The sequence below is a fragment of the Scatophagus argus genome, chromosome 20, assembly GCF_020382885.2.
Source record: "Scatophagus argus isolate fScaArg1 chromosome 20, fScaArg1.pri, whole genome shotgun sequence".
Taxonomy (NCBI): domain Eukaryota; kingdom Metazoa; phylum Chordata; class Actinopteri; family Scatophagidae; genus Scatophagus; species Scatophagus argus.
The window spans coordinates 4,055,867-4,080,667 of record NC_058512.1 but is presented as its reverse complement, the minus strand read 5'-3'; the positions used below and the strand labels follow the sequence as shown (position 1 = coordinate 4,080,667).

Sequence of the window (24,801 nt, the reverse complement as noted above, 5' to 3'; positions counted from 1 at the left end):
AGTGGTGACAGGTTTTCATTATTGGAATGAGGATTTAACTCCTTCCTTCCTCCTCTTTTTAAACTCTTTGTGGCCCAAGATGAAAGAATGAGTTCATGTTAATCTGACTAGTGAGAGGAAGCCTTTTGGGTTTCGTGATAGCCAGACATACCTGATGTGCATCACAACAAAATACTTTCTGCTTCCACCTCGTGTTAAGAATGCGAATTGGCTTGGAGAGTGCCTATGACAGGCTTTTGTGTGAATATGTGTGGCTGTTAAACATGACCCCTGCGAGGGACACACATACAGAGAGAAGGCACAAGGAATAGTGTTGTCTTTGTCCCATCAGAATTGTGTCTGTTTAAGGGGGGATTAGTCTGTGAGGCCCTCAATAATAATTAGTAACAGAGGCTGACCGATGTGACTGATGCTGAGCCAGCTGACCTTTAACCTCAGTGCTGCACAGCAAGAACAGACAAAAAGAATGAGATATGACATCACTCCCCCCCAAAAATCCCTTAAGTTGGTTTGCCAAGCCATAGGGGAGATAAATATATGGTGGGATATAAAAGTAAAACTTCACTTCTTGCCCTTATTCAAAACCATTAATCATAGCCTGGCAACCCAAAGCAGATTTTTAGATTTTAAGAAAGACTGTGAGCCGTACTGTATATGTCTGCATTTGAGTGTTAGATGTGGTGTATAAATGAATCAGGGAAAGGCTGCACTGTTTCAAATTACATGGATTATGCTCCCTTTTCTATTACTATTTAGTGACTCACAATTACAGATGTGTTTTGGTGTATGTGTGTGTACGTGTGTTCCAGCTATTATTTCTCCAAAGCCCAATGGCCACTAGTAAATTCATCCGGTTGCCAACAAGATGACTGCATTTATATGTTAATTCCGCTGTGAGTTTACTGTTGCCCATCACGAGCTTGAGGTGATGCTGGAACAGTTTAAAACCTTATCCAGCCATCAGAGCCATGGTAACGGCCCTATGGTTAACGTGGGAACAGATAGATATTTTGTGAGAGATGTTAAAAGCCTCCTGCTGTGCGTCTGCCAGTTGGGAGACAGGACAGGCTCCAGTGCGTGCAGAAAATGGAAAATATGCCACATAGTTTCCAAATTATGCTCAGGCTGCGCTCCTTTCCTCCTCTTACTCCCTTCTCCCCTCTGTAGTTTAGTCTGGTCCTGTGTTGACTTTTGCCAGAGTCAGTTACCACCAAGAGGTGTTGAGCATGAAAACACCAAAAAAACACATTTGATTTCAACGGCAGGCCAATTAGTTGAGTTGACTCAAGAGCCTGCAATTTCCAGCAGATCTCTTTAGGAAAGCAGCATGTGAAAGGGGAAATGACAAGAAAGAGTAACAGCACTTTTGAACTGTCAGTTTGTGAGAGATGTTTTAGACTGTTTTCACTGAGAGTCACAGTAGATTTCCATGCATCACGAGAAACAGATGAAAGGAGATAATCAGTGTTGAGAAGGGCCAAAACAAAATTCTGACGGATTTAAATACAGAGGCAAGGAGAGACAGACAGATAGTGAATTACAGCTAGTGGTGCATTTCTTTTGTCTGTAAAGTTATTCAGAGGAGCTTGGGCCTTTCCTTACATACAGTGTCAGCAGTCAGGAGGCATGTAGTACTTGAGGTACTAAGGTGGTTTGTGGTTAGGTTTCTGACATGGTTAATGTGGTTACAGCAAGAGCATCTACCCTCTCTTAGTAGTATAGTATGTTTTTTTTTTCCTTACTAGCCTGAATAAGAGTACTGGAGCGTGTGCCAGTAAAGACTATGAAGGTGATTAAGGTGATGATTATATAAGAAGACAGGTATTTTACCTGGTAATCGACATTCATCTGTTGCAAATAAAATAGTCATTACTCCCTCATAATGACAGTAATACACATGTTAAAATCAGTCATTAAGAGTCTATCTGCAGCAAAATCCAGCTAATGACCTTTAGAACCTATGTTTTTCTTCACGACTGCAGAGAGCATGTGTGTAGTTCCACTATATTTGAATCTCTGTTGGTCAGAAGGTGGGGTCTGCATGACATGGTCTATCAGCAGAATGTGTCCCCTGATTTCAGTGTTCGCTGTTTGTTTCCATGCGAGCGTGCCAAGACAAACCAGAGATAATTCAATGCCCATCCCTTGGCTCTGTGTAGTGTTCAGTGAAATAAACGGCTGTGGTTTGTTAGAGGGAACACAAACGGGACAGACGAACTACTTGGCCTCGCTCAGAGGTAACCCACAGGGGACCTAGAGTGAATTGAAGTAGCCGAGGTGGAGCCGTGCAAACACAGCAGTTCTTGTCTGGCCTTCATTGTTGTAGAGCGATCTTCATCCTGTGTGAAAGTGGGCGATCATATTGTGTTGTTTTTGTCACAGAAATGCACACAGAAGTTTGGCATATTAGAGAGTTGGAACAGAGTAGATGGGAATGAGCCTTTGGTGTCCAGAAAACAAGGTGTTCAACACTGAGAATGTGTGGAGGAGTGGGGAAGCTGAAGCAGTAGGTTCGGGTCGTGGAGCCAAAACTTTTGGGTCATACTCTGGAAAGAATGAGGAGCTCTCTCCCCACTGATGTCAGCTTTGGAACAGCAGCCTCACTAGATGACATCATCCAGAGGTTTCCTTGGTATCCACTGATAGGCTGTCCCGGGCTGGTGGTCCGAACGGGGGCGGGGAGGAGGTGGATGTGCATGTGTGTGGGTGGGCGGTGGTGAGATGGACAGGATGGGGTAAGAAAACATGATGGGCTTCAGAAGGAGAGAACTGAAGTTAAGATAAAATGAAGGATTAGACATGGAGTGAGTGGGAGAGTTAAAGGGAATATGATAAGAGTGAGAGGAGCACCAAGGGTTAGGAGGACTTTAATAGGGCTGGGATGAAGTGAGTTGTGGGGGTCCCATGGTGCAACCAGAGCCAGGAAAAAGTAGTAAAAACATGCAACACATGAGCTTGATGCTCGTTAAGAGCTTTAATATTGTGATGACGAGATGAGTTTTACGCATCCTGTTTCCTCATCTTTACTTCAGGACTTTGCCTGCCATTCGCTCAGCACCCTTTCGTTACAGTTCACATGTTTCAGTCATCTAAGGTAAAGAGATTTTCTGCTGTACAGGTACGGCAGATTCAACAAAGAGCATTTACTCCAGAAAAACTGACTCCACTTTCCATATTTGCAGTAGTTTTTCCAAATTCAGAATCCGATTTAAGCCCATTTTGGCCCACTTTTTGAGGTAGTAGTAAAGTTGGTTTGGCTGAGGCGCCCAGGCCTTGACTATACTCTTGTTATATTATTTATTATTAGCTACACTCAGCAGCTCTTGTAAAGCTTTTGAATCAGTTCCACGGTTCAAAACCTTTCACAAATGTGCCTGGACTTTTTGTTTCTGTAGGAGGTGTCAAAAAACAGTAATGGGTCTACCTAGGGTGGTAAATGGAAGGATAATAGCTTCTCTCATGGAGCCCCATTAGAGGATACTTGGAAATTTGATGCCTTGCTTGGGTCTTCACGACTGGTCTAGTGCAGAAATATGAAGGAGCATTTGGGTTGTGTTTCCACAAAGCACTAAAATGTGTCTTGGTAAAGTAGATCTGACTTCATGTGGACAGCTCTGAAAAGCAGTGTTAAGTCAGCTAAATGGAGTTGCAAATTTCTGGGGATGCATTGGGATTAAATCACTAAAGTCCCATTCAGAGGGGGGACCACATAAGTGCTTGACAGTAAGGTACAGAGACCTCAGTCATCTTACAGTTACAGTTTATTATCGGAGGAGTTTCTCTTATTTGGCCTGCTCCCAGTGATAGACATGAGGTGGACAAAGCAATAGAAAGGCTAAAATAGTTTCAACAAAGACTGAACACCATAACCGTCATGAAGGTACGACTCATTTCAGGATTGTTGTATTAGGCTACATTCACTTCACATTCACCAGCCTGGTGATCCTAATACACTGGTGATCTAGTTTGCTACATGTTTTTTCTGTCAAATTGCAGTTTTCCCACAGATAAAATCAAGTCTGTGGGGAAGTAATACATTTGATTTGAGAGGCATTTCGACTCCATGTGTGAACTGCAATCTGTCCCAGCTGGAGTCAAAACAGACTGCAATCCAAATTTATCAGGGTGCATACTTTTTTTGTTTTTAAGCATTAGTCGTCACTGATAATGGCTGCATGCAGATTGAAGTACAGATCTTACTGCTGTGCGTTTCACTGTATTAGTGGAACCTTAATGTCACTTGTCAGATGTTTTGCTGTAGTGCAGACTTTGGAAGTTACAGGGACTGTGATCAATACAAATGCAACTCCCACTTCTCTGATTGCATAAAAAGGTCAACTTTATTTAAATTACATCACGACATTTCACAGTTACCACTGTATCGTGAGAGAGTTTTTTCCAAAGTGTACAATATTAAGTCATAATGTCCACCTGCCCTATACAGACTTTTGCACTGATGTAGTGACATGTGTGTGCATTATACTGTTCAAGGTATGTGTCATGCTTCACTGTCAGAGCACACTACTTCTATACAATTCAGGCTGAGGAATGGGACGTAGACTTCAGTAGCCCCAGGGAAGATGGAGTTTCCACCATGGATAATTAAGAGAATTTCCCTAACTCATGTCAGATGTTTGTCTTTCGCCCCCTTATTCCCCCTGTTATCCCTTTACTGTGTCAGCAAGCACTGAAGTGTGCCCTCAGCACTTTTTTTTAAATGTAGATTTCAGCAAATGGCCAATGCAAACACTCAGAATCTACGTCTGTTAGGTGAAGCGAGCCGCTCTGGTTTCCACTACCACGAAAGAACGGGAAATGGGAATATGGCTTCCCATAGTCTTTAGAGACCTGGAATTAAAATCTTATGCAGAAGGGAATGTGATGGGGGCTGAGGGGGGAAATGATGAAGAGGCCTAGATGGGATCCAAGAACAGGACAGCGGCAAAGAGGTGAGGGAATGGTTAAGGTGCTGTGCAGTGGATAAGTGGGGTGGCAGACGGGCCTGTTGCTCTTGGCAGCTGCTCTGAGCGCTGGGATTGAGCTACAGTCTGGAGGGGAAAGTGTATGTGGGTGCAAATCTGCTTGAGGTCTGGTAAAGGTCCCATTGTGTAAATTTGTTGGGTTGGAATTTCTCTGTAGGTAAAAGTATGCATGTTTGTGTATTCTATGCGGACAATGTGTATCTGGCTTGTTTGCATATACATGTGCATTTTTGTGTGTGTCCCCGTGATTTATGGCCCCTGTGTGGTGAGCGGACCTCTGTTATGTGTTGGTTGGTTTTTGTGGTCAGGTTGGAGTATGCCCAGGCGCTGTGACTGTCATTGTGTCGGTATGGGCTGGCAGTGGGTCCCAAGGCCTGGCTCAGAGCTCAGGGGTGACTGTGTAAATACGCCGTGAAAGTAGCTCGCCTTAAAATGCAGCCAGAGCTCCGACCTCCCAGAATCTTATCCTGCACCGTGGAGCCGTCCTACCAATTTTTCTTGCTGAAATATGACCAGCAAAATGATGAGAAACTAGACTTTCTTCTTTAAGCTGTTCTGTAAGCATTGTGTGAGGGCTGAAAAGGTAAACAGAGCCATTATGAGGTGTCCCTGGGGATACGAAGAAATAATGAACATTGGTTTGTGTTGTTTATTTTGTGCTATGCTGCCCTGGGCCAAGAGAGTGCAAATTTCATGGGGTGCTGAGCCCAGCCCCTCTAAACTGTTCAGCAGGGGGTCGCCTGACATTACCTTAGACCAATCAAAATAAGTCTTTGTTGGGCTGTGTTCACCTCATGCCTGAAGTATGTGTGTTTACAAGGAGAAAGGCAGGAACAGAGCACATATTAGGGCAGTTCATTTTGCTGTTTTCGCCACTTGTGTCACAATAATTCATTAACTGCTCATTGTGATATGATGAGTTTGAAACCTCACCAATATTGCTTTTCATTCCATGCATCATATATTTTTATTCAGAAGAGGGAACACAATGAACTCGGTCCACCCTGCATGATTGTGGGTCAGGTTCAGATGGAGACAAATGTTTGGCTTCGTGCTCATTAGAGCACTCTCCTGCCCCCACCTGGACACAACTAGAACATCTAGCAGGAATAAATGAGTGGTGGCCAAATGGGGCCAGGTTCGGGAGATGAAAGCCAAAATGTTGATATGACGTCTTAGAAAATAAAAAAAACAATTGGATCAATCTGAATGTTTGGATATCTGAATTTGTTCTTCTTCAGTGAGCTCAGTGTGAAGCTGCACACTTTGTAATTCATGTGCATGCTTTATGTGTGACTTCGACAGTTTCTTTAACTTGAAGCGAACACAGCTGCTGTTCACAGCTACAGGCGAGTGTCGTCCAAAAGAAGGGTCATATTTCAGCTGAGCCCAGGGAGATGCTGACAGCAGCAGCCCTGTTATTGTCTGAAAATTCTGCCTTAAGCACCGCTCTGATGTGCCACATGATGCTCCACAGTGAAAAGTGTCACCTTCAGAAATAGGAAAGATTTTTGCATGTCTTTTATGGTTCCCCCAGAGGTTTGAGTGTGATGGTATAATTCCAGGTTCTTTCCTGTTGGTTTGCTCTATTTGGGTGTGGCATCGGTGGTGCTTGTGCGTCTGTGTTTGCATGCTGTATTATAATCACTTTTATAAGGAACATTCAGTCTGTTTTCGTGTCACATGCAAGCTATCGTTTTTGTGACTTTTGAGGTGATGATGGATGAGCTATAATTTCCTGTTCTTTATAAGTGTTTGGTTAACCAATCAGCCTTATCAGATTCTGAATCCCTGACTCTGCACATGAAGTAGATGCAGTGCAATTTCCATCAGAATACATCAAGAGGTAGCTGCCATATATAGTAATGGAGTAAATATCCCACACTTTAATGGGCTGCTGGACTGAGTGACCATTCAGGGCCTGAGTACTAAATGAGACCTTTGGCGTTAGCATGCAGCTGGGGTACAGTATAGGAATATTTACTGCTTCCCTACATCTGTAAAACAGCAGCTTATATAACGTTTGGCACCGGAATCCGTGGAGCGACGAGTGCTGAAAAGTGCAGCCCTGACTCAAAGAAAAGGAAATCAGAACCAGCTTTAGTGGTTGTCACGCTTCATCGAGACTTTGACAATTGTTGTGCTGTGAAGGTGTACAGTTTTCATGGGAACTCGTGTACAGTATGCCTTTTATATTGACACAGAAATAATTTAAAAAGATGGAGGATGAAGGGGGGGTTGTTAATGTCTGTCAGTTTACTCATCCTGTAAAAAGATCTTCTGTAGCTCTGGAGGAGAGAATTACCCCCCTGATGATGTCACAGTGATGTCATCATGGTTATCTCAAACTGGACTCAGACAACAAATTTATAACGGAAAGTTTGCATTACAAACTGATGTGATGGTTCATAGAAATTTACCAGGCAGGGAGGGTCTAATGAAGAGACCCTATAAAGGTGCATTATGGGAAATGTAGGAACCAGTGGGTTTTCTTTTTTTTTTTAAGCTGTCAGGATATCTCTTCTGTTTTGATTTTGGCCGTCCTCCAAGCTAAATCTAAGTGCAGTTTTAAGTTGCTAAACTGCACCTCTAAGTGAAAAATGTTTCTTTCTGACTTCTCCTTTCCTATCCATCTGCATCTGGTTTTATGCTGTGCTCAGTGCCTGCCTTCCCTTTTTATAGTCCAGAACTTTTAACACAAAATAAAACTTCAGACGGCTGGAACTGTGGGTGCTGAATAGTCCAACGGCTCTGAGCACAGCACAGCTCAGCTCAGCTCGGGTCCACATTCCCAGTCCAGCCTCTTCTCATCCTCTCCCCCCTCTCACATGCCTTTGACTACGGAGTCAGGACAACCAAATGCAGCCATCAGCTTTCCAAGACTCAATAAGATCAGCACACAGCACACTCTTCTCTCTATGCATGCACACGCCTTTCTTTCTTTCTCTGTGTACATGTCACAGATCATTAAACACATTCTGCCATAGTGCTCTCAGCCTGCGAGGATGTTCTCATTAAACCTTAGGTGTATGATTAATTATCTCATCTTGGTACAAATTAGGATCACACCACTCGTGGTCAGGACCTACCCTGACATTCCTCTGGCTGCTGTGGGTGATGGAGGAAAAGGAGTGTTGGGGGAAAGAAAGAAAGAAAGAGAAGCTGAAGAATGGCATGTGAATAGGAAAGCATTTGCAGCGCTCCAGACAGCAGGGCTGTTTTGTCATACAGAGGGCTTTTTTCCTTATTGAATGTGACCTCATTTCAAGCACTGAATTCCCATCATCCCCTTTCAGCGCAGCTGTGACACACAGTGATGCCAGGATAAGGGAAAGACAGGCTGCTGAGGCTTCTTATGAATCCTGGCTTTAGACGAATGGCTCAGAGGTAGCCTTTTGAAAGTTTTCTGAGTTCATAGCAGGGGAAAGCTGTGTAATGGCTACTCCAGTCTTTCTGTCTTTGGAGGAAGCACTGGGAATTTGTTTTCCTGCATCAACCATAAACGCCACCGATAACATGAGCCAAAGACGGAGCAGGGAACATCATCTTGTGGGGTGTTTTGCAAGGGCTATTAAAGGATCCGAGACTGGGAGTTCTATGTGGTATGTTGGAGTGTAGCAGTGCTGCTCGTTGAACTGTCACTGGTTAGACCGCAAATGTAATCCATTTATGTTTGTCAGAAAAGAGAGCTATCCATAGAGAATTTAAGCTGGAAAGATATGTTGAGGGATTTCAGATTTCTGGCAATTGGACATAATTAGAAACACTTCATCCACTGCGGTGGTTTGTTCCCATAGTTGAGTCGCTTCATGATCCTCATACCCCCGAAAAATATATTTGTTTCACTGAGGTTGACATTGTGTTTGATTGATGCCGGATGACATCACTGAATTTGGAAGTGTGATTAGGACATTTTTGGAAAGGCTTTTGGTGCCATATGCATTCTGTTCAGAAACATGTGGCAAACACTCACACACACACCCAGCTCCCTATGTAGCCTGGGGATCCTTCTGAGCCTTTTTCCCCTCTTGTTCTCTCTCGCTCTTTTTCCATCAATCTTCACTGTTCTGTCTCCTTTTTGAATTTTTCTCTTTCTTCCAATCTTTCACTTCTGCTGGTGGTCCACCCCCCCGCACACACACACACATCTCCTTTCACTCCTTTAAGTCTAATGGCTCAGGTCAGCTATCTGTAACTGCAGGTCTGCTCATGTTCTCCGTGTCGCACATGCTATGTCGATCCATTCATCTTACACAGTCAGCTCAAAGGCAAAATCAATTATGTACCATTCGGATCCGATGCAGGGCTCATGCATGCTCTTCAAAATCCTTCATGTTGTTGAAAATGTGTGTGTGTGTGAGAGAGAAAGAGGATGTGTTTGTGTGGGTTTGTTTGTGTCATCGTCCGCAGCTACATGAAGTCAGTTGTTCCATGTTCTCTTGCAGCTCCTCTCTGTTTGCTGTAAAGTTTTTGTCTCACACTCCTGGTGCTCAACCCAGATGCGAAACGACACTCTTGGAACGGCAACAAAGTTCTTCATCATTTAGTCACCCTTAGATTCTCCTGCCTTGACCTAGTTTCAGTTCTGGCTGTTCTGCATGTGGTGGTGCTGCAGGCAGATGTTCCCCCTCATCTTTATTTGTTTATATTCTTTTGTTTTTTCTTTTTTCTTTTTTGCCCTCACATGTCATACAGTGTGAGGCTGGTGTCTCTTTCGCTGTTGTTTGCTTGTTTATTTACATACATGACTTGTGTCTGTGTCCAGCGAGTCACATGACTTCTTGTTTCCTGTGGTTTCCAGGGAGACATCCAGCAGCTAATGATTGTAGCAGACCATCGTGCTGCCTATGACTACTGTGAGCACTACAGCCCCGACTGTGAAGTGCCAGCGCCCGACCAGCCTCAGAACCAGGACCCCAATACTGATGAATATGTGAGTAACAAGACCTTTCTTCTTTTCAGCTTTATGATTGTATCACAGCTTTGTAAACTCAAAACCCTGTACATGGCCCAAAACTTGTTCTCATGGCTTGACCTTACTGAAAGGAAGTTCATTTCCTTCCAGTACTCAAATCAGATCTCACTTGGATTCAGTGCTGAAAAGAGCCTCTTGGCTTATACAAGAGAACTGCACTCTGCCAGATGAAAGTGCTGACTAGAGAAGAACAAGGTTATCAGGATATGCAGTTAGTTAATAATGTTCAGGAATGATGCGGTGCCTGCCTAAGCCTGTATCCGTGCACTGTGCCACTTTGTGCACTGAATACCAATACAGCGTGTGCATAAACAGGTGTGTCAGTGAACAAGAAGCTCTTCCTCTTGACCTTTTCACCCCCCCCCCTCTTTTTTTTGTTAAGTAATTTGTCATTCAGTCCCAACAAGTTGCAACAGGGAGATACAGCAAAATGTTCCCATGAGTCGCTGTTGCTTTGTGCTTCTGATTGATGACCAGTCTGTTGGACATTTATCAGCCAGACCCAGCAGCAACAGAGCCGGCGGGTCATATTTAAAAAAATCATGTTTATAATAATTGATAGTTTTTCTTTCTCTCTTAGTCATACTCTCTCAGCCTCAGTGTATTTTGCTTCTCTCCTTTAGAACACAGAGGAGGACAGCTACTATTATGAATACCCTTACTATGAGGATGCAGATGACAAGCCATATCCATCATCAACTGATTCTGAGACAACAACAACAGAAGTCAAGGTATTTTCCTGCAAACTGACTTAACATAAATTAATACATCACTTGATGCATCAAAGTCGATCAACAATATGTTCTCTGTTTCTTCCAGATGACGGATGGAGGCAGTGTGGTGACCACAGTGAAGGAGGTTGTCGGGGGAGGTTCTGCAGACAAAGTGTTGACCTCCATTTCCACTAGCTCTTCCTCTTCTTCAAGCTCCTCCAGTACTGCTACTGGTGGTGGAGGAGACACCTACGGTGAGGAGACCAGCCCCTACGACAACTACGACACATACGGTAACTACGAGACCTACTACGACGAGTCAACGGCATCACCTGATGGGGACACATCTCGACGGGTCACCATCACCAGCACCAGCATTGGCACCGGTGGTGAGCTGGATCTGGGAGCAGGGGGAAAGATTGACCTGGATGCAGCTACTGGAGGGAGGGTCATCACCAGTGGAGGAACTTCAATAACCATCAACAGCAATAAGACATCAGTAGGTTGACATCCATCTCACTGACGTTCTCAGTTGACTGTTGTTGGTGTGACCTGTAGGTCTAAGAGATGTATCTATGAAGTGTTTTAATAGGTCACAAATGCAAGGTCATGCTATCGTTTTTCTAAGGAAAGAGGCAGCCACTTCATTGTCAGTTCCAACTGAAACAAGCGATGCTGCAAATTCACTTTTTGCTTCTGAAGAATCCATTTCCCCTTGTGTTGTTTGTTTCATCACCTGGATGGTTACTTCTCATCTGTCCATCTATCCTGTCATTTACAACTTTGTCTGTATGTATATTTTCATTACATATGTGTTTTTATAGGTAGGAGGTTCCTACGATGACTACGATGGATACGAGTATGGCGTGGACAGCCACTACACTACCGGTGGAGGTGGTGGCAGCGTCAGTACAGTTCACATTGATGGAGGAGGCAGCAGCAGCACTGTGCACGTTAGTGGTGGAGGTGGCAGTAGCAGCAGCAGCACAGTTCTTGTCAGTGGTGGAGGAGGCAGCAGCAGCAGCGTTCTTGTCAGTGGTGGAGGAGGCAGCAGCAGCAGCGTTCTTGTCAGTGGTGGAGGAGGCAGCAGCAGCAGCAGTGTTCTTGTCAGTGGTGGAGGAGGCAGCAGCAGCAGCAGTGTTCTTGTCAGTGGTGGAGGAGGCAGCAGTAGTAGTAGTTCTACCCTCACCATTGGGGGTGGGTCTGCTGGAGGTGGTTCCGTCTCTGTGGGAGGATCTTCCACCACTGGAGGTGGATCTGCCAGTGCCGGCACCGGAGCAGGGGGGTCCATCGCCACCGGGACAGGCCTGGGCGTGGAAGGCGAGGGTGACTACACTGATCTGCATGGGTTCAAAGAGGAGGACGTCGATGATTACGGCAATATAGATATCTATGAGACTTATGGCGACCTGGATTATGATGACAAAGAGGGCAAAGTGCTTCCTGCGGAGACCGATTCATATTACGGACAGGTGAAATATAATGGAAGCATCTACTGCCTACAGCATGATGTTGAAGATGAGGAGGATAATGTGATGAGGGTGATGAAGAGTAGGGTTGCTGATTACATTTGTTTTTGTGTTTGGTGTTAAGGTCGACGGCGTCCGCGGCGAGAAGGGACAGAAGGGAGAGCCTGCTGTCATTGAGCCTGTGAGTACCGTTATTTGAACAACATGCCCGAACAACAGATGTAGGCTGCATGGGCTTGTGTGCACATGGATGTATGGGTGGATGTTTATATTTGCGAGTACATATGACTGATCCGCATCCAAACGCAAACCACCCCTCACTTCTGAATGACAATCCCAAGGCCGAACACCCTAGTTAAGGCCTACCAGAGCTTTCCCATAGCATCCTTGAGCAAGTCTTCCCTGGACTACAGCATAAACATTTGGGGAACAGCCATGCAGGGATTGTCAATAATCTCTAAGCACACTGTTGGTAGAGTGTAAACACAGTGGGAAATGGAGGAAGGGTTAAGATTAGGAATACAAGGAGAACAAAAGTGAGCAAGAAAGACTTTTGCTGCCTCTCTGCCAAAAACCTTTTTAAAAATACAAAAACAGGTGGAATACATCCAATCCTGATTAGACACTCGTGTATAGTATGCATGAAAATGAGGATGACTTCTTATGTATGTTTGCAAAGGTACGTCAGACACAGAATGAATTTATATCTCTAATGCAGCTACAGCTGTTTCACTTCAAACAAATGTCACCGAGCTCCTCGAAGTGTACACACCTCTGTGATTGAGTGTCTTTATGTTTACACGTGAGAGCAGGGATGAGTGTGAGTCCACTTCCGTTTGTGTACGTGAATGCATGTTTGAGGACACATCACCACGCAAGGCGTAAACATCAAAAAGCTGAATGCAAACATGCGAACACACACTCTTCAGACTCACACTCTTTTTTTCCCCTCATGGTTTTGCCCCTTTGCCCCTTTCCCATCACACCACACACACAGCAGGCAAAACACAGGCATAACCTGGAGAGTGTTGAGATCTATTGCAGAAAGTTGTTGGTGAAAATGCTCCATGAGTACAGCTCGGAGAGGGGGGGTCACATATTTTGAGTAAGTTTGCATAATGTGTGGGTTTCTGTCCTCACAATAATACAGGAAGCCAAAATGCTACTGCAAGAGCCAACAGACAAAGCGAGCTCTCTGTCACCACAGGGCTGCAACAACAATGCATCTGTAAGTCAGATGCTTTTGAGTCCGTAGTGAACTGAAATGGCTTGCCGAAGATCAGTGTGTACATTTTAAAGCACAGACACATTCATAAATTGGTTTTATTCGTGCTTTATCAGAGATCTGGCCCATCAGTGTGCAGTCAGTAATGATCACCTCAGTGTTTTATAAGCGCTTCCTTAAGCTTCTTCAGGTAGGAGAGCACCTTAGGGCGTCTTTGTTTCTCTGCACTCAGAGAGGCCCTCCTGTTCTCCATGGATTAATAGTGAGCATAACTGAAATGACAGACAGGAATGTGCATTAATTTACCAAAGACTTCGAGATGAGACGCTGGCAGGTGTGTTGGGACACGTATGCATGTAAGCGCTCTGTATGTGTGGACGCAGAACGGGCTTCTGAGTGCATCAGTACGCTGTGAGATTGTTTCAGGCGGTCGTACTTTTGAATGAGTCCCTGAGATAGTTGTGAGCATTCTTGTGGTATCTGATGATTTTGTGCTTGTGTGTTTCAGGGAATGTTGGTGGAGGGTCCGCCTGGGCCTGAAGGGCCAACTGTAAGTCAATCTGTTTCACATTCTGTCACTTCAAGTTCCTTCCTTTTAACGTCAGGCCTAATTTAGTTTTTTTCTTGTATTCTTTCCCCCCAGTCGCTCTACATCACTGACATTGTTCTCTGTAATCTCTGTTGATAAACCAAAGCTTTTCTGTTTATGCTACATCATCTGGACAGGAAAAAATTCAGTGAAAATCCCTGACTGTCTGACTAATAACGCAAAGGGAGTGGCTAAAACGGTTCCCCTGAAGAGAAATCTACTTGCCAAAATGTTTAAAGAACTAAATTATTTATCTAGGAGGATTTTTCAGACACAGTTGCTCTTGACACCCTGCAGATGGAGTCCCACAGAGTCCGACCATTCATGTGTCGAACTATAGACAAATAAAGAGTGCCTCACAAAGGATTTACAGCTCAACAAGCTGTCCCATATTGCCTCATGCATTCCTTTCTCCCATGTGTGACCACTTTGCAAGAGAAAGGCGAGAACTTTAGGGGAGCAAATAGGACTGTTTCTTTGTGTTGTATGATGTGTGTAAAATAAGATTCTTTGCTTGAAACAGGGTCTCCCCGGACCCCCAGGTGCTTCTGGCCCACCAGGCAGTCCTGGAGATACTGGAGAGAGGGTGAGTGTAGACTGTATATGTCACTTTTAGAGCTCTAAAAATACAGAAAATAAGCACATTTCTGCCAGTATGTTGGTGCTCATGTTTGTCATTTTCCATCTAAGGGTCCTCCGGGTCGTCCTGGTCTTCCTGGTGCTGATGGTCTGCCAGGACCCCCTGGTACTATCCTGATGCTGCCTGTAAGTACATCACAGTTGTTTTAAAAAAGAATTGAAAATAGTGCAACAGGAAACTGTTTTCATGTTTAGCCCAGTTAAAGCACTAAAACATTTTCCATTTGTCCTTGTGTCTTTGTTTGGCCTTGTTTAAAGACAAGTGTGATGTATCTTTGTTTCATCAATAACTCTGACATGTGGTTTACGCAGTGTAGTGGAAGGAAGGGGCTTTCCTTTGAATTTTTTTTTTGTAATGGACTCCTCCCTTACAAATATTTTGTAAAGTAAATCTGTGCTTCAGCAGCCCCTTGTGGCTTGTTTAGTAAGTGAGAGAGCCCCACCCCCAGCTTACTATACTTTTTTTAGATAAAGTTCAAGCTGTCCTGTTGTGTGTTCTTCCAGGAAGTCGTCCAGCTTCAGTTAGGAAGCAAAGCAGCGTTGTCAGTCCTGTATGTAACTTCAGCTGCATCCAGTGATTGGACTGCGACAGTTACACAGCCATGCTAACGACTTTTCTTTCTCCTTTTTTTTACCTTATTTTCCTTGTTCTTGGAATGATGAAACTGAAACTACTGCTGCTGGGCCCGATTAGTTGTACAGATGTGAAGTTGTGGTTTTGGGGGTCCGCAGAGCCGTCTGGGTGAGCCATGTGGCAAGCTCTGTCTGGACAGGAACTTGTGTCGTTCTGCTGTGTATCCACCGGCAGAAAGCACGACATGAAATCTGATCGTTGAGCTTCAAGCCTAATGAGAAACATGCATTGTTGTTTCACCCTTCTTTCACAGGAAGGTTCTTTGGTTCAGCATTGAAATTGCAGAATCAGCACAACAGTGTTAAATGGCAGATTTTAACAGGTGCTTGTTTACATGCATTGAGCAATGATGCCTCTTTCTGCTGACGATCTGCTCTGCCCTGAGTTGGTGTTGTGTGAAAAAAAATCATCATCATCATTCCCAACATTTTTCTCTTGGCCTTGCAAGTCAACAATTAGATGTAACAGAACATTTTGTTCAAGGAGAAGGAATGACAAAAAGTGCCAAACAGATGAAGAGAGAAGAATGAAAGACAGACCAGAAGTCTCACAGACTGGCATGCAGAAAAAAAGAAATAACTGCATATATTTGATGGTGACTAAGATAGCAAAGGGGAAGGCCAACATTTAATCAAACTCAGCAGAAATTAAGTCAGAAGAAGAAGAAGAAGAAGAAGAAACTGTGGGGTTCGCACAATAATTTTTGAAGTGTTTGTGCTCTGGAGAAATTTGGTTCCTGGTGGGTGAGCTGCAGTAGATCTGACTCAGGCCTGATGTTCTAAATCAACAGTTTATACTTTGCCTCTTGGTAAAAATGTTTCTGTGATGGTGAAATCCCGCACAGTATTTCACTTTTGTGTTGTTGTGCGTCTGTAAACCAACCGACAGTCAGCCTCCTGAGAACTGTGCTGCATAATCCAAACCAAGACGTCTGGCCTAAACAAACCTGTGTTGCATCAAGCCTGGATATTCACCTCTGGTGCAATTCCGGCTTATCACCACCAGATGCCAGTAGAATTTGAAACTCAAGGCCTGCAGAGGTTGGAAGCTGGAGACTGATGCTTATTGTAATCCAACATCTGGTGCATTGTTTCACGATGAGGACACTAACATTGAAATATTATTATTTTTCAGAATTTATTGCAGCATTTAAACTAAGATATTTATTTCAGTACTGGCTGCTGTGGGCTGGTATCATCTTTACTGGAGCGAAGTCTCACCCCTCTGTGATTCCCTCCTTAGTTCAGAATGAGCGCTGGAGGCGACTCTGGACAGAAGGGACCTGCTGTATCAGCACAGGAGGCCCAGATGCAAGCCATCATGCAGCAGGCCAGGGTAACTGTTCACACACAAACACATGACAGTGCAGCAGTCAGTGTTATACTGTACCATACATGTTTATTCCATTTTCCCCTCTTGCTTCTCCTGTTGATATGTTCTACTTTTTTATTGTCCTGTTAATGTTTAGATGTTTTTAGACCTTTTCTGTCACATTTGTCACAGTCTGTGCTGTTAAAATGTTGTATCATAGTGTGTTTTTTGTCATTTTACATTAACTCTCCTAAAGCTATGTGTTACATGGGTCTGTTTGTGTCTGTGACACTTTTCATACAGTGTTAGTACTTTATTACTGTTGCTTTTTTTAAGAAAACAAACACGTTTCCTTCCTTCATCCTTTATATATTTGAATTTTTATCGTATCTTTTCCTTCCCATGTTCAGCTTGCAATGCGTGGCCCTACAGGTCCAATGGGTTTGACTGGCAGACCTGGACCTCTGGTGTGTATTTCAAATCCCCTCACAGCAAACACAGATTCAAAATCAATAGAAATTTTCTGTCAAAAATTTGATCAGCAGTTGTAGCGCACAGTACACAAAGCCAATATATGAACAGTTTGTAGCTGAGTTGAACACTGTTATTTGTTTAGTGTCTATCAAATTTTCAGTTGTTTTTTTTGTTTTGTTTTTTTTCTCAGGGTCCCCCTGGTGTACCTGGACTGAAGGGAGAGTCTGGAGAGTCAGGTCCCCAGGTATGATAGATGAAAATGTGGCATTTCAAAATCTGTTCCTGGAGAAAAAACAAGAACTAAATGCCAGAAATCTTTTATCTGAAAATGCCTCTAAGTTTAATATGTGTTTTTGTTTCAGGGACCACGTGGTCCTTTGGGATCCCCAGGACCCCCTGGAAAGCCTGGCAGAAGGGTAAGCATGACGTATAGGAGAGCATGCAACAGATTACTTTCTGATACTCATACAGAGTAGTTCGTATACATTTCAGAGTACTGTGTTAAAAGCCAGTCGTATTCAAGTCTTTGCTGCACGTTTGCAGTGATCCTCTGTTAGCAGACATGTTATGTAACTGTTGTTACTTTCACAGGGTCGTCCTGGAGCTGACGGAGCCAGGGGCATGCCAGGACAGTCAGGACCAAAGGTACCTCGTCTTCCACATTCATAATGCGCTTCAGTGCACCGCATATTACAATGCCATTTCAAAAGAGCGTTTTTGAAACCCGAACAAAATGTATGCAACTTCCTTTTCTTTGCTCGTCAGGGAGACAGAGGATTTGATGGTCTGGCTGGACTTCCGGGTGAAAAAGGACACAGAGTGAGTTGTTTTGGTTCTGTGAAAGGTGTGCAAGTGTGTGTGCTCGTTTTGATGTGTGCCACTGTTAAACGTAAACGTTTGTTGTTGCAGGGTGAACCTGGCCCCACTGGACCTCCTGGTTCTACTGGAGAGGATGGAGAAAGGGTAAAGCAGAAGAATTAGGATTTCTTTTCTGTTCTTTTTCCTGCATTTTCTTTTCATATCAGCCTAAGATGACAGATGGAACTGAAGCTTCTGTGTGAAGTATCTCATGTTGTTGTTATGCAGCAGAAAGAAATTACTCTGAGCTGAATTTCTTTCTCTTAACAAACTCACATTTTTTCCTGCACCTGAGTTTTCACTTTCCTCTCTTCACTTCCTCCCTCCCCTTTCTCACTCAATTTTCTCCTTAATATTTTTGATCTCTGCCCACCTTTATCTGCTTCTAATCTCCGTCAGCCATCCTCATTACCTACAGCTGATGCAACCTGATCCCCTCTTCCCCTGCTTTTCTTTTTTGTGCCTTCCCATTATCTCTCAGTCTACACTTCCTCCTCCATTATCATTCACCATCTGTTCCACATTCTGACCCATTCGTTCTCTCTCCTTTGCAGGGAGATGATGGAGAGATCGGACCCAGGGGACTTCCTGGTGAACCAGTGAGTGATCACGTGTATTACCATTCAGCCTTACACTGACAAATTGTAGGATGGAGCTGAGAGCTTGGCGCCTGAACACATCATGTCACTGTGTTAAAGAACAATCATATGATCTGATGATATCATGTATCATCTGAGCATTGCAGCCACTGTTCGTTTAAATTGAGATTTAGCATTGCACTGCTGGAAAGTGTACATTGATCAGTTGTTTGCATATACTTCAGCTGTACAAGAGAAGCGAGATATGAAGGCAGCTCTACTTGTTATAATAGTCTTCCACTTTCTCCAGTGGGATATTCCCCACAGAGGGAGAGAAAGACATGGAAGGAGAACCCTTTATATCTGGTGTTATGACTTATTTTGTCCACTAGGGTGTGCTGAATTGGTTTAAATTCACACTTGTTAGGTAACTGTAGCTGTGAGGCATACCACAGAAATTCAAAGCATTGTTTGATAGGCATAGCTGTGGGGAATGTGTAGTAAAAGAAAAAAACAGAAATGGTTTCAGCTTTCCTTCACTGACTCTGTGCAAAATCCTCAAGGACATTTTGGAAGTCGGGTTGTTTAAGAATGATTTTGACTTGATTCAGCTGAACACGTTTAATAATTCATCGTTCCTTTCACAGGTGTGATATCATTCTCATTCTCATTTCCCTTCTCATTTCCCAGGGGCCCCGTGGTTTGCTGGGACCAAAAGGACCTCAGGGACCTCCTGGACCCCCTGTGAGCACCCTCCTCTCACCTTTTCATATCTGTGCCGCTTCACTGCTACAATAGATTTACTGTTCAGAGAGCAGAATCCATTTTTTAACCATCTTATAATCAACAAGAAGAAAAGACGGTGCAAACAACAACCTCAGGGAAATACAAAACTCAATATATCTCAGACAGCATACACAAAGAGTGGTATATGTTATTGAGTTTAGCTTCATCATTTCAGTCAACTGTCTACAGCAGAGCAAAGCTTAAACATAATGCTCATATTGCTTTAACAGATTTAATTTAAAATGCATGTCAGTCAGGTAGCTTATTTTGAACTGATATCCCTGTGCAGGATGTAGAGATCCCAAGTACAATAAATCACACACTTAAATCCATACAGTGCAGATGCTAAAGCTAAGGTGTGGTACACAAATGCTTTTTCAGTTTCTTCTTCAGCCAAGAGTGAGATTTAACCAAAGTGCACACAAAACGCTAACTTTCTCAGTGTTGTACAGGTTTGGCTTGTATGTGTGCTGAATATTGTGCTCATCTCATCTGCTGTAGGGCGTGACTGGAATGGATGGCCCCTCTGGACCCAAAGGAAACATCGTAAGTGAAACTTCCGCAAAACCTTGAAAATGCACCAAATGCACAATGCCTCCACCCCCACCCCCACCCTCACACACACACACACACACACACAGATGCATCAGCACTATCAGGGGATACTTAACAGATAATAAAGAATAGACTGACTGTGTTTAGATCCATTTGAGAAGTCTGTATCATTCGGATGGATCATTCCAGGTCAATTTCTGCTAGTGCCAGGCTATAATGGGAGAATACCTGTTTGGTGCAGTTTGTCTGCTCTGTTGGGAATGTTCCAACGAGCTAGAGATGGAAGATCAACAGCTTTCCCAGACTCCTCGAGGGGGGAAACATAATTGATTGCCAGTTATCTGTGAGGGAAGCTGTTTTATGTTTGTGCTTCAGCCATTTCTTTCATTAGGAAATTAGATGTCAGTTGTCTACTGGGTTATTTGTGTGAGACTTGTATCTTGAGCCAGAGCAGGATTCTGTGCTCTTTGTCTCAAAGTTATGGCCTGTTTAAGGTAATAATGCAGTGAAGTGCTGTCAGACAGCTTCTAATTTATGTCTGTTCAGTGTAAGATTTCACTTTAATATGGACAATAGGGAGCAACAAATCACTCTTACCTTTACATTGGACCTTTTACTCAAGTAAATAAAGTACTTAAACGTAAGTACTTAAATACTTAAAGTACTTATAATACGATTTCTGAAATTGGCTTTGCTTTTTTTTCCAGGGACCTCAAGGAGAGCCAGGACCTCCTGGACAACAAGGCAACCCAGGTGCCCAGGTCAGTGATGAACAGGTTGTCTGACAATAGATTTTTCTCTCATCCATCAAATAAAATGTTCTGAGCGTTTTATATTCCCTCCGCAGGGACTTCCAGGGCCCCAAGGAGCCATCGGAGCTCCAGGAGAAAAGGTAACATTTCCCCTGATCATTGAATAACTATGATTTATTGGGAAACATACCTTTTCTGCAACTCCACAGGAAGAAAAATGCCAGCTTGTTAAAGTAATAAACACAAACCCCCAAATCTATAAAATCGCAGGAAATTGAATCATTCATTTGCATGTGCTGAAAGCCAAGTGTTGCTATCTTGTTCAGTTTCAAAGTGCTTATCAGGCTGTTATGCAAACACGTCCCCATCCCCAACGCAGGAGCAAATAGTGCCTGGTACACAGTACAGATAGATTTTAATCCTGGTGCATTTTAAACCAATGACGCTAAATCACATGTTCCAGTTTACATGGAAGGGATTCGGTTTATTATCGAACAGCTGGAATGATTTATGTAGGAGAAACTAAACATTAGCAGGGCAGTAGAATGGAATAAAGAGTAGATACAAGCCATTTATTTGAAAAATGTCCAAGTTGATCATCAGTCATTAAACAGTTACACTTACTGGATGATCTGTGATTTAAGCTTCACTGTGCAGGATTTTGGAGGGGATCCATCCTAACTTCTTGTCTTCTGTTTAGGGTCCCACTGGAAAGCCCGGCTTGCCAGGAATGCCAGGAGCCGATGGTCCTCCGGTGAGTTCACTATCCACAAATCCTGAGAAACCACCTTCCTTTTTCTCCCGCTCTGTCTTTTTTTTTTTTTAAATAACTTCAAAGCAGTAGGTGAAATAAAATTAAAAAAAAAAACTTAACACATTAGAAACACTAAGGATAATTATTTGGCTGAAACATATGTATGATACAACACATTACCACAGCTGTGTAACAGTGGAACAGCTCGCCCACACGCACAAACATATACATGCAAACACTGTCTTTCCCTTCGCTGCACAGACGGCACAGGAGACACCTGCGCTAATGGCAGATGTGCCTTCGAAAGGCACCAGGTGGCACCTAAGAGAGGCAGAGACAAGAGAGGCTGTGAAATATGAATGACTGGAGTGAAAGAAAAAGAGAGGGTGTAAAAAAACCAAAAAAACAAAAGCAAACGCCGACCACAATATTCTCTCTTTCAGTGTCAGTGGTCCAATCCTGCCCCTCATTTCTGTTTCCTCAGTATTTATTTCCTTTCCCATCCTCTCTCGTATCGCTAAAAGACCATCAGAAGCTGTGCAGAGCTCCTTTGTCTCTTGAGAATACAATCAATTTACTTCCAGTCTTACCGGACATCCATATTAGATGTGTGTTTTTTTGTCTTCTGAATTGTGTGTTTGTGCACACGTGTGCACACTATGTGTGTAATATATTGTGAAGTCCCAAAACACCACTCTTGGCTTTTAGAGTACAGTTATAACCGGTAGTGCTGCAATAATATTGTGCATTAAGGATAAAAATCCCAAATGAGATTGAAATCTAAAGGCTCTCCAGTTTTGCGGTTTGATACGTCCTCCCATAGTTTTACAACTTAATCCCTCAGTTAAAGGGGGTGGTGTAGTATTTATGGTGGTAATTATCCTGAAATGAGATGCAATAATATTTCCCTTAATAATTCACAGGGTCACCCTGGAAAGGAGGGGCCTCCTGGAGAGAAAGGACACATGGTAAGTTTTTATTTCGCTCTCCTCTTCTTCTTTCAGTTTTGCAGCTCGCATTTGTTCTTTTGTGAATTTATTTCTGTTTCTTTCCCCTCCCTTTGTCCTAGTTCAGACACATTTGCATAAAACATTCTTGCATTAATGGAGATAACGGTAGCGCTGTGGGTGCGTGTGTGTACTCTAATAGTGTGTGCGTATGTGTGTGCCACAATCTCTGATCGAGCGTCTATCTCCCTAGGGCCCTGCTGGCCCTCAAGGACCCATTGGTTATCCTGGTCCCCGAGGCGTGAAGGTGAGATGATTATAAGCCACTAATAAATGAATTTGTGATATCAACAGCTAGTTGTACCCTGCAATTAACAACTGTTATGGTCTAATAGTTGCCCATTATCTTATTAAAATGCCACTAGAAGACAAAAAAGCTGAGTTATTATTTCCAAGGTTTGTCCACCAACTGAGTGTGATTTTCTAGAAAGCTGCTGTGCGACAAATTAAACGACTTAATTTCCTGTTAAATCACATTCCCTTTAAAGAAGAAATTTTTGGAATGGTTCAATGGCCTCTGCTTTTGTCACAGAGGCACAAAAAGGATCTTAGATGTAAAGACTAGCAGGAAATCCGCCTTCTCAGACCATCACTTTACATCACTTTGCTCACAGAAGGCGGCACTAAGTTTGGTCACACAGCCCTTCTGTCGTTTGCTGTCATCAGTAGTTAATAAAACCAAACCAAAGAAAAGATCAATTGTTAAAACTTCCACTGAGAGGAAGAGACCGGACAAGTGGCTTGACTTCAAGCTAACGGTTGCGGCTGAGGGCTCAAGTGTCTGCTCTCACTGGGAAGATGAGGTGAATGGTCAAAGAAAAGTAGCTGAGAAGACTCAAGCACTTTTACAGTTGAACCACAGATTTGGTGCATTTAAATGCATCAGTTACTCCGTGCAGCCTTGATAGCACTCATGTTTGACTCATTTGAAAGTGAACAAGAACCGACAATCAGCTACATCAGGTGACTCTTCTGATTTTGCAGCCTTATTTTAAAAAATGTAACGTCTGCCTGTTCTCGCGTCACAGGGAGCCGATGGTGTACGCGGTCTTAAAGGACACAAGGGTGAAAAGGTAGGAGAGCCCAGACTTTTGGCTAAGAATTTTAGACAAAGTGACTGTGAGAAAGGAAGAGACTTTGAACTTGGTGGAAATTGTAGTATTTGTATGACTTATAGTAAAGATTAATAGTGATGCATGCACTTGCATGAGATGTTTGGTGTTAATGATAATGATCTCCATGAAATCCTGCGAAACTGATCCGAATTTAATAATACACAAGAAAAGGAGATGATCAAGAGTTTCTATGGCAACAAGGGATCTTGCCAAGACTCCACATCTGTGTATGCACTTGTCTTTTGAGAGTGTGTCTGTGTGTGAATACTACACAAATGGCTTCAACACTTGTATTATGCCGTTCATTCTCCTTTGTTACATCCTTACACGTTTGTTTATTCTCTTGCCAGGGAGAAGACGGCTTCCCCGGCCTTAAGGGAGATATGGGCATCAAGGGTGACAGGGTGAGTATATGTCAGTCACATTTGGGATAATGGAAACATCCTTCAGCAACTTTTACACTTAAAATTGCTTTGGAGGTTGATTTTTGCTGAGGGTGACCCTCAGCCGAATTAAGTGCCACTCAAGACATGTTTGCGCCTTATGGCCTAAGTCTCTACGACTTCTGTGGAATTGTGGATAATGAGCAACCATAAGGTGTTGTTCCTGTTGCCAGCTGCCAGCGTGCGTGCAGGCATACGTGAGCAGTTTCCAATTCTGTCCCCCTTTTGTCCGCCACTTTCCAGTCAGTCTGAACCTTGACAACTTTTGGAGAGAAAAGCACAACTTTGACAGGTGTACCCAGAATCAGCTTACCTTCTCCGCACTGCATTGGGGATTTACAAAGTCAAGTAGCAGGAAAACAGTCTTTTACAGTGAGAAACATACTACGCCCTGGCTTGTTACTTCAAACACCAAAACCCCGAGTCCCTGACCAGGCTAGCCGAGTAGAGAAAGGAAGGAGAAATCGATGGCACTTGAAACCCCATCAAGCTCAAGAGGGAGACATGGAGCCCCAGTCTGTTGTTCTCTGGAGATGTAGCAGATCCAGATGAAAGCAAGGATTTAAAGGAGGCCCACTGCTTTAGAGGAGACACGCATGGACCAGAATCTAAATGGCTCATTTTTAAGCATGCCTATGACAAGAGTGCGTGTATGTGTGTGTGTGTGTGCTCAATTTAAAGTGTTTTCTTTGATGAGCCTGCGAGTGAGAGTCAAGTACAGTTTGCTTGATGCCGTTTTATGTGCACCCGTGTGTGGGTGTGTATGCGCTCGCTCGCCGATGCAGCTGTGCACAAGCCTTTAACTAGATACCTTCACACACCGCTGGGTCTCTGCACCAGCGACTGCTTGTCAGGGTGAGTTTGTACTCTGTCATTTAATGTGTGTCCTGCTAGAGGTGGAGCATACGTATAGAGAGAAGCAATAATGGGATCGCTAACTGC

General features: G+C 43.5%; 1 protein-coding gene across 2 annotated transcripts in view; it reads left to right on the top strand.

The window, feature by feature from the left end:
• The window catches only part of col5a1 (procollagen, type V, alpha 1), a 67,034-nt gene that overhangs the window by 22,526 nt on the left and 19,707 nt on the right, over nucleotides 1-24,801 (top strand). For both annotated transcript variants that reach the window (XM_046374193.1, XM_046374192.1), the window contains exons 5-29: nucleotides 9,784-9,915; nucleotides 10,581-10,688; nucleotides 10,777-11,169; nucleotides 11,495-12,142; nucleotides 12,264-12,320; nucleotides 13,873-13,914; nucleotides 14,477-14,539; nucleotides 14,644-14,718; nucleotides 16,469-16,561; nucleotides 16,948-17,004; nucleotides 17,202-17,255; nucleotides 17,374-17,427; nucleotides 17,603-17,656; nucleotides 17,777-17,830; nucleotides 17,921-17,974; nucleotides 18,424-18,468; nucleotides 19,138-19,191; nucleotides 19,735-19,779; nucleotides 20,496-20,549; nucleotides 20,636-20,680; nucleotides 21,241-21,294; nucleotides 22,218-22,262; nucleotides 22,495-22,548; nucleotides 23,330-23,374; nucleotides 23,767-23,820. In XM_046374193.1, the coding sequence (XP_046230149.1) occupies nucleotides 9,784-9,915; nucleotides 10,581-10,688; nucleotides 10,777-11,169; nucleotides 11,495-12,142; nucleotides 12,264-12,320; nucleotides 13,873-13,914; nucleotides 14,477-14,539; nucleotides 14,644-14,718; nucleotides 16,469-16,561; nucleotides 16,948-17,004; nucleotides 17,202-17,255; nucleotides 17,374-17,427; nucleotides 17,603-17,656; nucleotides 17,777-17,830; nucleotides 17,921-17,974; nucleotides 18,424-18,468; nucleotides 19,138-19,191; nucleotides 19,735-19,779; nucleotides 20,496-20,549; nucleotides 20,636-20,680; nucleotides 21,241-21,294; nucleotides 22,218-22,262; nucleotides 22,495-22,548; nucleotides 23,330-23,374; nucleotides 23,767-23,820 (2,433 nt within the window). The remainder of the gene's footprint in view (nucleotides 1-9,783; nucleotides 9,916-10,580; nucleotides 10,689-10,776; nucleotides 11,170-11,494; nucleotides 12,143-12,263; nucleotides 12,321-13,872; nucleotides 13,915-14,476; nucleotides 14,540-14,643; nucleotides 14,719-16,468; nucleotides 16,562-16,947; nucleotides 17,005-17,201; nucleotides 17,256-17,373; nucleotides 17,428-17,602; nucleotides 17,657-17,776; nucleotides 17,831-17,920; nucleotides 17,975-18,423; nucleotides 18,469-19,137; nucleotides 19,192-19,734; nucleotides 19,780-20,495; nucleotides 20,550-20,635; nucleotides 20,681-21,240; nucleotides 21,295-22,217; nucleotides 22,263-22,494; nucleotides 22,549-23,329; nucleotides 23,375-23,766; nucleotides 23,821-24,801) is intronic.